Source organism: Callorhinchus milii, unplaced genomic scaffold (assembly GCF_018977255.1).
Source record: "Callorhinchus milii isolate IMCB2004 unplaced genomic scaffold, IMCB_Cmil_1.0 Scaffold5, whole genome shotgun sequence".
In the NCBI taxonomy this organism is placed as follows: Eukaryota; Metazoa; Chordata; class Chondrichthyes; order Chimaeriformes; family Callorhinchidae; genus Callorhinchus; species Callorhinchus milii.
In genome coordinates, this window is record NW_024704746.1 from 43,306,817 (window position 1) to 43,319,160 (window position 12,344).

At 46.0% G+C, this 12,344-nt stretch overlaps 1 protein-coding gene across 3 annotated transcripts; it reads left to right on the plus strand.

Moving 5' to 3' along the window:
• Positions 1 to 2,712: 2,712 nt before the first annotated feature.
• LOC103179370 (NACHT, LRR and PYD domains-containing protein 3) lies at positions 2,713 to 9,448 on the plus strand. 3 transcript variants are annotated; one of them, XM_042335497.1, is made up of 6 exons: positions 2,713 to 4,204; positions 4,827 to 4,913; positions 6,155 to 6,325; positions 7,876 to 8,046; positions 8,429 to 8,596; positions 9,255 to 9,448. In XM_042335497.1, the coding sequence occupies exons 1-6, from the start codon at positions 3,348 to 3,350 to the stop codon at positions 9,340 to 9,342; spliced, it is 1,542 nt and encodes a 513-aa protein (XP_042191431.1). In that variant the 5' UTR covers positions 2,713 to 3,347; the 3' UTR covers positions 9,343 to 9,448. The 3 variants fall into 3 exon arrangements, with proteins under 3 accessions (XP_042191431.1, XP_042191433.1, XP_042191432.1); XM_042335499.1 differs by having other exon boundaries at positions 8,467 to 8,596; positions 9,255 to 9,346; XM_042335498.1 differs by lacking the exon at positions 9,255 to 9,448 and having other exon boundaries at positions 8,467 to 8,781.
• Positions 9,449 to 12,344: the final 2,896 nt, after the last annotated feature.

The following is a 12,344-nucleotide window of genomic DNA, read 5'->3' on the forward strand; positions in this document are numbered from 1 at the left end:
CCTATACTCCTCTTTCCCCTTTCCTACACCCTTCTACCTGCCTCTCATATACCCCTGTATTCCCCTCTCTAATACCCCTCTATTTCCCTCTCCTACAACTATCTACTCCCCTCCTCAACACCTTCTATTTCCCTCTCATACACCACCCTATTCCCCTCTCCTACACCCCTTTATTCCCCTCTCCTAAATCCTTCTATTCCCCTCTCCTACACCCCTCTATTCCCCACTTCATCACATCTGTATCAAATTTTCTTTTAAATTTATGCTTTTTGCTTCAACCACAGCTTCCGGCATTGAGTCCTGCATTTCCACAACCTCTATGTGAAACAGTTACTCCTAAACTCCCCCATTAGATCTGTTATTGGATAAAGATAATATAGACGCAAATGTGTTGTTGTGCCTTCTTTTGGGCCTCACCACCAAGTGGAAAAAAGCCTATTAACCTTATCACACAGAGACAATGGTAAGTTAAGTTTGAAATCTCTTTAATGGAAGGTGGTCTGACACTGTGACTCTCACTTCCACTGTCCACAATCCACTAGAGCTAAGCTTAGTCCAGTTTACAGTCTGCACATCCCCCAGCTGTTGCGAAACGCTGAATGTGCCTCTGGTGATTGTGAAACGTCAGCCTCTCAGAGTCACGTCAGAGACACGGTAAGGAAAGTGAGAGGAGGAGTCAGCAGTGAGCAGAGCAAGCGATCCCTGAAATCACATTCTTTCGGGAATTCCAGCCAACAAGATTCGGGACATCCAGAGTGAGTACACTAAATGCTGTTGTGTTGGTCTGACGCCAGAGCTCGCTTGCTGACGCTCTCTCTCTTTTTCAGTCGATCAGACTCCTACTTACACAGGGATTGACTGTTCTGTCTGTGTTAACTACTGCACCTTCTCAGTAGGTCAGCTGGGCTCAGCCGCAGAAACAACAACCGGGATAGGGACAAACACGGAAGATCTGATCCTGTGAGGATCGCAGTACGGCTGATCTCAACCCATTTGATCTCATCGTTCCAGGATCCTAGCCGACCAACCCACAACATTGTGTTGCAGTAAACTCTCCCCTCTTTGTGTCTGTTCAGTTTTTAGCACATTCTTTACAGGTAAGCAATAATTTGTTATTAATATAGCGCCTTTTGGTTAATTAATTCCTATTTTTTCCCTTGAAAAATAGTCAATCATTTGTTTCTGCCGAAAATGAAGTGCTCAAATCATTAACTCTCTCACTGCCATTTCTCTGCTTTTCACCTGCCCCAAACTCATCTTTAAATTATATTTTCCTCACATGTATGCTTGCTCCAAACTTCCAAAACTCAAGAAACTCATAAGTTTATAACACAAAATTATCAAATGTTCTGATGAATTAAGTGAAAACTGGCAAGTTAAATTGTGACATTATTGCAGGTGGAACCATGTAACCACCTATAACCACGATGGCTGAGGGTCCAAATATTAAACATCTATTAACAGGGCATGAAGAAAAAGCTGACACAGGCATGTTGAGAATTCCTTCAGATTAGATGTTAAACTGAGGTCATGTCTGTGCCTATCCAGGTGGATGTTAAAATTCCCACAGCAATATCAAGGAAAAAAAAGGGAGTTTCTCTCTCCCGGTGTCCAAACCAACAATCCCCAAGATAAAATCGGTCAGTCACTTCATGGCTGTTCACTGTATGTTACTATACGCAAATTCGTTGCCACATTCGCCCACAAAACACACAATCATTACACTTTACAGTAAATCCGGTCAGATGTCCTACTGACACAAAAGGACATCTGACAGGATTTACTGTAAAAACATCTGACAGGATTTACCCTAATGATAATAATCCTTGCATCAAATGCAAGAATTATATTTATTAGAAATCATATCTTGGATTACTGTCTGACGTAAATATTTTCTTTAATTTTTTTCTGCAGATATTCATCTTCAGCACAAAGTTTGTCTCCGAGCAGATGTGAGAGGTGAGTGGTGAATAGTCTGCCCTCAGCACTCTCACTGTGGGACCTTCACATGAGCTCAAATGACTCCTCAATGGACATTATGAAGCATGAACTGCAGAGCAGAGGTGGTCTCAATCACTTGCACTCTCAACTCTAAATTGGAAGGTTGTGGGATTAAGTGCAGTGCTTGGGGGAGTATCACATTGTCAGAGGTGTGGTCCTCCGATGATACGTTAACTGAATTGTTTGCTTGTTAAGGTTTTGCCCACAAAACACACTCTTTACAGTACAGTATGTCTTTTGAAGCACTTTGAGACGTCGCAATGACATGATAAATCAATTTGATACAATGCTGTATCAAATAAGGTAGACATTAAAGATCCCACGACGCTATTGGAAAAGAGAAGTGTTTCTCTCTCCCGGTGTCCTCGCTGACAATCCCTAAGAGAAAATCAATCATTTACTTCATGGTTGTTTGTGGGACGTTGCTGTGCATTCACAAATCAGTCACTTTCCTTTCCTTGAGACATTTTGACGATGTGTTAAGTGTTATATCAAATCCAATAATAATATTATTAATAATAATAATTATTATTGGATTTGATACAACGTCTTATCACATTGTCGAGACATCGCAAAGCGCTTCACAGGATTTTACTTTAAAGTGAAGCGATCGTGTGTGTGTTGTGTGAACACGGCAGCCAATTTGTGCACAGTGACATCCCAGAATCCAAGGATTCATTTTGATCTGATTCAAATTATTATTACAGAGTGTGGCTGAAGAAACATGATGAGGAGCTCGAAACACTGCAGATCGGTGGCTTGCTCAGAGATAAAGGGGGGACATCAGTGGTCAGTGGGGTGGCGGGAATCGGGAAGAGCACCATGGTGAGAAAGATAGTCCACGACTGGGTCTCAGGGAGTAGATATGCCCAGTTTCACTTTGTCTTCTGGTTCACGTTCCAAGACTTGAATACCATTGAGGGGAAAATGAGCTTGAGCACCATGGTCCACAATTCCTATCCTCACTTTGGGAAGAAGCTTGAGGACGTGTGGGATTCCCCAGAGAGCCTTCTCTTCATCTTGGATGGGTTGGATCAGTTCAAGGTGAAGGTTGATTTCAGAGACGAAGAGAGAAGCGCAGGCTCTGAGCCTCGTTGCCTTGATCCTGAGAGAGGCTGTGAGGTGGCTGACATTGTACGTTGTCTAGTGCGGGGAACGATGCTGAAAGGCTGCTCGGTGCTGCTCACAAGCCGACCAGAAGCCCTGGAGACTCTGCGTCAGGCACAGCTTGACCTGTGGACAGACATCTTCTTTGACGAAAACAGTGAGGATTATGTGAGGTGCTGTTTCAACGATGAGAAATCAGTGGCATTGAAACGGGCGAAGGAGACTGACATCTCTACACGATGGGCTTTGATCCATCTGGAGACCGGACGATCTCCAAATCACTGGCTCCTGTCTTTACCCCACTGGAGGGCAATCCCCAGCTCCCACAAACAACCACACAGCTGTTTTCAAATTTCATTTGCAATGTCTTAAAAGATGGCCGATGTCTCGGAGGGAAAGAGGCTGCGCGGGAGGCCTTGCTCCAAACTGGGAGGGCAGTGTACGAAGCGGGGTGGAAGCCGTGCACCGTCTTCACTGAGGACCACTGGGACCTCATCTCAGGGCTTCTGATGAAGATCCTTGAGATGGATGAGGGGGCAGAGAGCTGTGTGTATACCCTCCATCGCCTCGCTTTCCGGGAATATTTGGCTGCACTTGGTCAGTACCTGACCTCAGACCCATCAGAGGTAGCGGCGCTCCTGGATCAAGCGAGCTCGGACTGTTCATTCCACCCCTTTATCCATTTCCTTATTGGCCTCAGCGCCCACATGTCGAGATGGCTTGAGGACTTGGTAGGTCCACTTTGTCCAGAGACGTCCTCCCAGGTCTCTGCCTGGCTGAGGAAAGAGTTGGAGACAAGGTCCCATCACCTGGATGATGTGAGCAGCAAGAGGGATCTGATGGACTTGTTCCACTCTCTGTCTGAGAGTCAGGATGTGGAGCTGATGCGGCAAACAATGAGGTCCATAGAAGCCCTGAACTTTGGGGACACATACCCGGAGGAAGCCCTGAGCCTGAGTGTGGTTGATTGCTTTGTGCTGGCGAGAATCATGGAGCCCTGTGACATCGTGGGAGAGATGTATTTCAGTAACTGCTCGGTACAAGCTGAAGGGATCCAGCGATTAGTCCCCATGCTTCACAAGTGCACAACCCTGAAGTATATCCTTCTATAATAATAACAATATTATATCCTATATATTCCAATATTACACATTCCACACTTTTCCCACTTTACAGCATTGATACTCAGTACTTGTGATTCAATCTCAAGTTTCTATGCCTTTAATAAATCCCTCACACCCTGTAGCCCTCCCACTGCGTACCAGTGTGGCTCAGTCAGTAGTACTTTCAACTTTGAGTCAGATGGTTGTGTATTCAAGTCTCCATGTTGGGGGACTTGGAACACATATAGTCCAGACTGAAGCTCCAGCACAGTGCTGGAAGGAGCATTGCATTGACAGAAGCACCTCCTTTGGATGAGACGTTAAACCAAAGTCCTGCCTGTGCCTGTTCAAGTGGACGTTAAAGATCTCACGGCACTATTGAAAAGAGAAGGAAGTTTCTCTTTCCTGGTGTCCTGGCTGACAATCCCCCAAATCAATCACTGTTGGCTGTTTGCAGGATGTTGCTGTGTGGAAACTGGCTGCCGCATCCCACTACAAAACAGTCATTACATTTTACATTAAATCCTGTGAGGAGTTTTCAGATGTCTCAATGACATTATAAGGCATTATATCAAATGCAAGGATTGTTATGATTCTGATTCTGTCTGTGTTCAGTTTGTGGGGCAATAACCTGGGAGACTCAGGAGTGAAGCGACTGTCTGCAGCTCTAAGGAACCCAGAGTGTCACATACAGAAACTGTGGTAAGTCACTCACTGTGTGAGGTTGTGGCAATCACTGGTTATAATAAACTCTGGAGCACACATTTCACTCTTCTGTTAAACCCTCAACAACAACTTACATTTATATAGCGCTGTAAAGAATTCAGACTAGACAAAAGCTAAAGTCTAATTCTATTTAATATAAAAAGCTCATAAGTCAGTTTCCCTGCTGGGCTCCACATCCAACCCGAGTAACAGCAACAGTAAAAGACGCGTAATGAAACAATACTACCAGATGACTGGAGGACTTCCCTTCTATGGTCAGCACGTTCACAGCTATTAACCCACGAACGAAGACAAGTCCAAAGTTCCAGTCTCACCCTTATTTATAATTAAGTGTCCCATTGTCCTCCATATAAAGTTCTTCTTCGCGCAGGACACAACCGCTTCCTGTTTCCCACTCATCCTTCTGCTTTGCACTCCGCACTGCGACCTTGCCTCTGTGGTTCAGACTCGGCTGCCCACATATCTTCCCACTCTTGTGTAGTCAAGGTCTCTGAATACCACATTCCTTCTCCATAATCAGCATCCCGTACCCTCCTTATTATTCATCAATCAATAAACTTACTCATAAGAGTGATAAGAGCTTTTACAATTAACATCTTACATCTGCTTTGATTGTATTTACTCACGGGACTGCTTTAACTACTATGGGATCATACAGCATATATTTTAAACATAACAGCGCCTTCACGTGTTGACTATGCTTCACGCTTGACTATGCTAACTCCTTGCTCGCCAGATTGCCAAACTCTTCCTTCCACGAGCTGCAGACCATTCAGAACTATGCAGCTTGTGTCCTCTCCTGCACCAAGCTCCATGAGTCGATCACTCCCATCCTCGTCAGGCTCCACTGGCTCCCCAATCCCCAGAGGATCAAGTTCAAGATCCTCATCTTCATCTTTGAAGCCCTCCATAGTCTTGTTTCTCCCTATCGCTGTGACCTTACTAACCCGCACGCTCCATCCATTCTCCATCCTACTTGCCCCACCATTTTAGTGGTGGGGCTTTCAGCCTTTCTGCCTCCACCTTTTGGAACTCCATTCTGAAGCCCTTCTGCCTCATCCCCTCCCTTGCCTCCTTGAAGGCCAGCCTCAAGACCTTCCTCTTTGTCAGCGCTTTCGGATATCCTTCCCCTCCCTCCCCACTCCACCACCACTCCCCATTAAAGGCGCTGTGTAAATGTAAATTGCGTTGTATTTCTTTGTGTCTCTCATGTCTAGTTTATCAAGTAACGGACTGACAGTTGCGTGTATTGAGGACCTCGTCTCTGCTCTCAGTGTAAACCAGTCACTGACTGAGCTGTTCCTGGATTATAATAACCTGGGAGACTCAGGAGTGAAGGGACTAGCTGTGGCTCTGAGGAACTCTGAGTGTAAAATACAGAATTTGGGGTAAGCAAGACTGTGAGATAGAGCACAAAGCACTCTGAACAGTAGTGATGGGAAGACATTAACAGTGGGAAATGGCTGTGAGTATTGATCATTGATTTCAAGCTCTTTGCACTCACCTACAAATCACTTCACACCCGACACCCTCCTTCCAACCTGTTCCCACTCCACTACCCACCCTGATGCTCGGCTGGCTCCAATCTCCAGCACTTCCCTTGACCTCTCCGATAATACAGGCATCCCCCCCAGCGCTGCACTGGAGAGTCAGCTTGGACTATATGGGTTCCAACTCCCAAATTGGGGCTTGAACCCACAACCTTCTGACTCAGAAGCAAAAGTGCTACCAACTGAGCCAACAACAAATCACATTTGTATAGCGCCTTTCACGTCCAGAGGACGTCCCAAGGCCCTGAACAATCAGTGTTTCAGACTCCAGCTGGGGGTGAGGGATCGGGAAGGGTGGAGGGCAGTGGGGGAAGGAGGGTGACTGAAGGCACAGTCGAACAGGAGGGTTTTGAAACAGATCTTAAGGAGGCAAGAGAGGGGGCGAGGCAGATGGACTGCGGAATGGAGAGGGTAGAGGCAGAGTGGCTGAAGGCCCGCCCGCCAATAGCGGAGCGGGTGAGGCGGGAGACATGAAGCAGGCTGGAGCCCGCTGAGTGGAATGAGCAGGCAGGTTGGTAGAGGGTTAGAAGGTTGTAGAGGTAGGGGGGAGCAAGCTGTTTCTGTGCTGTGGGCAGTATGGAAACTCAATGGAGGGCTTTGTGAAGGGAGTGGTGGGAGAAGAAGTAGCGAAGCTGGGAACCTCTCATACAGCCTCAACTTTGAATCCAGTTTTCTATAAGTTTCCTATAAATTCTACAGTGAAAGCAACTTGATAATTGAGACTGAATTAAAAGAATCCTTGAATCTGATACAGCACCTTACCACATCGTTGAGACGTCTCTAGTGCATTGGCATCTTTAACATCCATCCGAACAGGCAGACAGGAAACTCGATTTAACATCTCACCCGATGATGCAATACCAGCACTGCATTGGATTATCAGCTTAGACTGTATGATTCCAAGTCCTGGTAGCGTTCTCGTGTCTGAGTCAGAAGGTTGTGGGTTTGTGCCCCACGTCGGGAACTTTGAGCTCACAGTCTAGGCTGACGCTCCAGTGCAGTGCTGGGGGAAGCGCTGCATTGTCAGGGACTGTCAACCTACAGATCAGACACCGTCTGTGCCTGTTCAGGTGGACATTTAAGATTCTGTAGTGCTATCAGAAAAGAGAAGGGAGTTTCTCCTGGTATCCTGACAATATCCCAAATAAAATAAGTCATTCACTTCATGGCTGTTTGTGGGATATTGCTTTGCGCAAATTGGTCACAATTGCCTACAAACACAGACAATATACTTTACGGCATATTCTGTGAGGTGCTTTGTGAAGTCCCGAAATAACAACAACAAAATTACATTTTATAGCGCCTTTCACATCGGGAGGACGTCCCAAGGTGTATCAAATGCAAGCATTAATGATTAATTAATGCACTTTTATGTCTCTGATCTCCAGGTTGGAAGGTAACAATCTGACAGCTGACTGTATCGAGGATCTCGTCTCTGCTCTCGGTACCAACCTCTCACTGACTGAGCTGAACCTGAACAAAAATAACCTGGGAGACTTGGGTATGAAACAACTGTCTGTGGCTTTGAGGAATCCTGAGTGTAAAATACAGAAATTGAAGTAAGTAACACACTTTGTGAGGTAAGATTGTGCCAGTAACTGATTGTCGGAGATGCTGTCCTTTAGATGAGATGATAAACCGAGGTCCCGTCTGCCTGTTCAGGTGGACGTTAAAGACCCCATAGCGCTATTGGAAAAGTGAAGGGAGTTTCTCTCTCCTTGTGTCCTAGCCAACAACTCCGCAAATAAAACCAGTCATTCACTCCTTGGCTGTTTGTGGGGCATTGGTTGCTATGCGCAAATTGGCTGCTGTGTTAACCTACAAATTACACAGTCACTGCACTTTAAAGTATAACCTGTAAAGCGCTTTGGGACGTTCTCCTGAAATCAAAGGCAATGTATCAATTGTAAAATTCTTATCCTTAATAATTATTTTCATCAGCCTCGATGATATTGGTCTGACTGATGTTTGTATTGAAGATCTCAAATCCGCTCTCAGCTCAAACTGCTCCCTGGCCCACCTGTTACTGGGAATGAACTCCTTCACAGACGTGTCTGTGCCCCTTCTCAGCGCTCTCTTGCTGAGCTCCACTTATCTCGAGCGAATCTGGTGAGTGTTTGCCATTATAAGTATATGTAACTAAACAGATAAAAAGTGTGTTAGTTTATGAAGATGTTTCCATGTGTGAGTGAATCCAGCAAAAAACGGCCAAGTTAGAGCTTTTCTCTTTCAAGTTGATACGATTGAGAGGGGACCTGATCAAGCGGGTTAAAGATTATGAAAGGATTGGGTAAGGTGGGGGATGTTAATAGGCTGTTTCCACTTGTTGGTGAGTCTGTAATGAGAGGGTGTAAATATAAGATAATCAGTAACAGATCTATTTGGGATTTCAGGAGGATTTTCTTTACACAAGAGGGTGTGAGAGTGTGTAGTACACTGCCGGGAGCTGTGGTTAAAGCAAACAGCAGCAATTTATTTAAGCGAAAACTTGATACAGACACAAGTGAGAAGGGAATAGAGGGGTGTGTGGGGTGCGGGGAGAAGAATAGCGGGATGAAGGAGAGGGTAATAGAGGGATGTAGGAGAGGTGTAGGAGAGGGGTGCAGGAGGGGTAGTAGTTTTTGTAAACACTTGGCCTGTATCACTCTGTATAATAATTGAGTTTCAGTCAAGAGCTTCTGTGTATTAGGTGGTTCGGGAAATAATAAAACATATAAATGTTTATGATGTTGGTTTCTTTTCAGTTTTAACCTTTGACCTGTTTCAGGCTGAGCGAGCATAAGTTCAGTGCAGAAGGCGTGAAAAAACTGAAGTCACTACGGAAATCAAGGCAAGGACTGAGGGTTTATGTGTGATCACAGAGCGAGAGCAACTCTTAACACTGAACTATCATGCAGTTGTCCTTTATACACTTACAATATTTTGATGAATTCCTGTCATTTCATATCATTAAAGCAATTAATTATTTGAAATTATAAGTACAGTTTAGTTACTGTTAAATGTACATTATAATACTCTTCCATTCAGTGTACATTGGTAGCCTGGCTCAGTCACTCGCACTCTCGCTCTGAGTCAAGCAGTTATGGGTTGAAGTCCCACGTTGGGGACTTTGATCTCAGAACCTAGGCTGACTCTCCAGTGCAGTGCTAGAGGGAACGCTGCATTGTCAAGAGGTGCCGTCCTTCAGATGAGATGTTAAACTGAGGTCCCATCTGTGCCTGTTCAAGTGGACTTTAAAGTTCATTGAGAGCAGTGGCTGCTGCATTCACCCCAAAAATATTCAGTCACTACAACTTCAGAGTAAAAATTCTGTAAAGCACTTGGAGCTGTCTCGATCGTGTTGTATCAAATGCAAGGATTATTATTATTATCAAAAAGCTGTGTCACCGTGGACAGCGGACCATTTTAAAGCTGTGAGAAAATGCTCTCTTGATCCACTTTACTACTGTCAGGTGGCGCTGTAGGGCAGCTCAGTGGTTGCACCATTGCCCCCTGGTGGCCTCAACCACAAGGTGCGCCTTTCAAGTGTGACCCTGGGCGTCTCAGATACAGGTGTGAGACGATACAAAATTAGATTTGCATAGCGCCTTTCATGTCGGGAGGACATCCCAAGGCGTCCCATGGACACCGAGCAAGGCAGCAGCAGGAGGAGAGGTGACCATACGACACTCAGAGAACCAGGTGTTTAAATACCGATGGAGACAGAATAAGTCTTAAATTTTAACACATCAGGAGGATATATCAACAAGATTACATTTGTATAGCGCCTTTCACGTCGGGAGGACGTCCCAAGGCGCTGGACAGAGTACAGCATTTCAAACCCGAGCTGGGGTCAGGGGGAGGAGAAGGGAGGGGAGGGGAAGGGGGGTGTCCGATGGCATGGTCAAAGAGGAGGGTCTTGAGGCGGGACTTGAAGGAAGCTAAGGAGGGAGTAGAGGCAGAGTGACTGGGGGATGGAATTCCAGAGATTGGGGGCAGAGTGGCTGAAGGCTCTCCAGCCAATAGTGGGTTGGGGGATGTGGAGCAGGCCAGAGCGGAGTGAACGGGTGGGTTGGTAGGGGGTCAGGAAGTCGCAAAGGTAGGGTGGGGCGAGGCCATGGAGGGCTTTGTATGTGAGGACCAGGATCTTGAACTGGATCCTCTGAAGGATAGGGAGCAAATGGAATCGGGTGAGAGAGGGGAAGATGGGGTCACGGAGTTTGGTGCGGGAGAGGACATGGGCTGCAGAGTTCTGGTTATCTGCAGCCTGTGGAGGGAGGAGTTGGGAAGGCCGACAAGGAGGGTGTTTGCATAGTCGAGCCTGGAAGTGATGAAGGCATGAACAAGAGTTTGGGAGAGCAGACACTAAGATGCCTGCTGAGTAGCTTTACCTAAATGGTTTATATGTTGAACTTTAATAAAGCTCATTTATTTAGTATTACCTAAGTAACAGTACCAGTTAGTTATAAAGGGCGCTGACTTCATCTACAAACGCCCAAATACCAAACAAAATACTACCGTTCATTTAGTCATCTTCCGTCCTTCCCGCCCCCCCCCCCCACCCCCCCGATTGCCCTCCACCCTTGCAACTCACGTGCAAACCCCTCATTGCCCAGCGCCTTGGGAAATCCTCCCATCATGAAAGGCGCTTATATAAGTGCAATTTGTTGTTTTGGTGACCATCTATTAGTTTGGAATGGTATTTATTTTTTATGAAGTTCATGGTGGAAAAAGGACTGCTCACATGTGCACATATATCGAACATATATCGGTCGTGCAATTTAGGAAAATCACTCTTAGGGACGAATTTCCAAAACGATTTCAAGTCCTGGCTTACTGGAGAAGCACACAGCTCTTTGAATTTGCTATGTGGGCCTGAATGATTTTTAGGTTCCAAAATTTCCATCCGCATTTCTCGTAGATAATGTTCAACCCTGGTGTCTGAAAGAGAGAACGGGTTGGTGAAAAGTGCTATGTTGTCTTATGTCTTCCTTAACATCTTGAAAACGGGCATCAAAGGCATTAATTAGTGAAGAAATCACTTGCTGATATTTTTCAAAATTGATGATGACTTTGCTGACACTTTTTAACCGTTGCAAGTGAACAAATGATCCAGTCTGTTTTCCCGAGACAAAACATTCAAAAAAGGTTAAGTGTGGCCTTGAAAGTTGAAATTAAATTAGACAGAAAAAGAAAAAGACCATCCTGTCCTCGCAACCGTGCTTTGAGGTTGTTAAGATAACCGGTAGTGGTCGTTAGGAAAGCGAGGTCAGTGAGCCGGTCTTTGTCTTGATGGGAGTCTGCAGTCTTCGAGAAGTTCTCCCCTCTCCAAAAGTGGAAGCACTTTTCGTTTTACATTCCAAAATGTCTCGAGCGCCTTCCCCGTTGATAGCCAAGGAGCATTTCGTTGAAGGAGTAACTCCCCTTCCTCATTCGCGTCTTCATCAAACAAGTTGCAAAATTTCCGGCAGTTTAAGGCGTGTGCGCGAATTTTGCTTTATGCCACGCGCGGCGCCGCAGGAACAAATTACACACGAGCAGCCCAGGTCCCGGGCGCAAAGAGGAGCAATACAACAGCACTCGGATAACTTGTGTTCCAAAGACTTTTCCAACGAAGCGACGCAACTGGGGAGAGGGGAGGGGGGGGGGGGGTGGCCCCGGGGGTGGCCCGGGGGGGGGGGGGGGGTTGGTCACTACCGGTACTGATAATAATACCTGCATTTGATATGGGGCCTTATCACGTTCCTCGAGGCGTCTCAAAGCGCTTCAGGGAATATACTGTAAATATGTATATATGTTGTTGTGGGTGAAACGCAGCGGCCAATCACACGCCGCGGTGACCCTGAGTGACAGGCGCTGTCATGTGACGGGGGGCGGG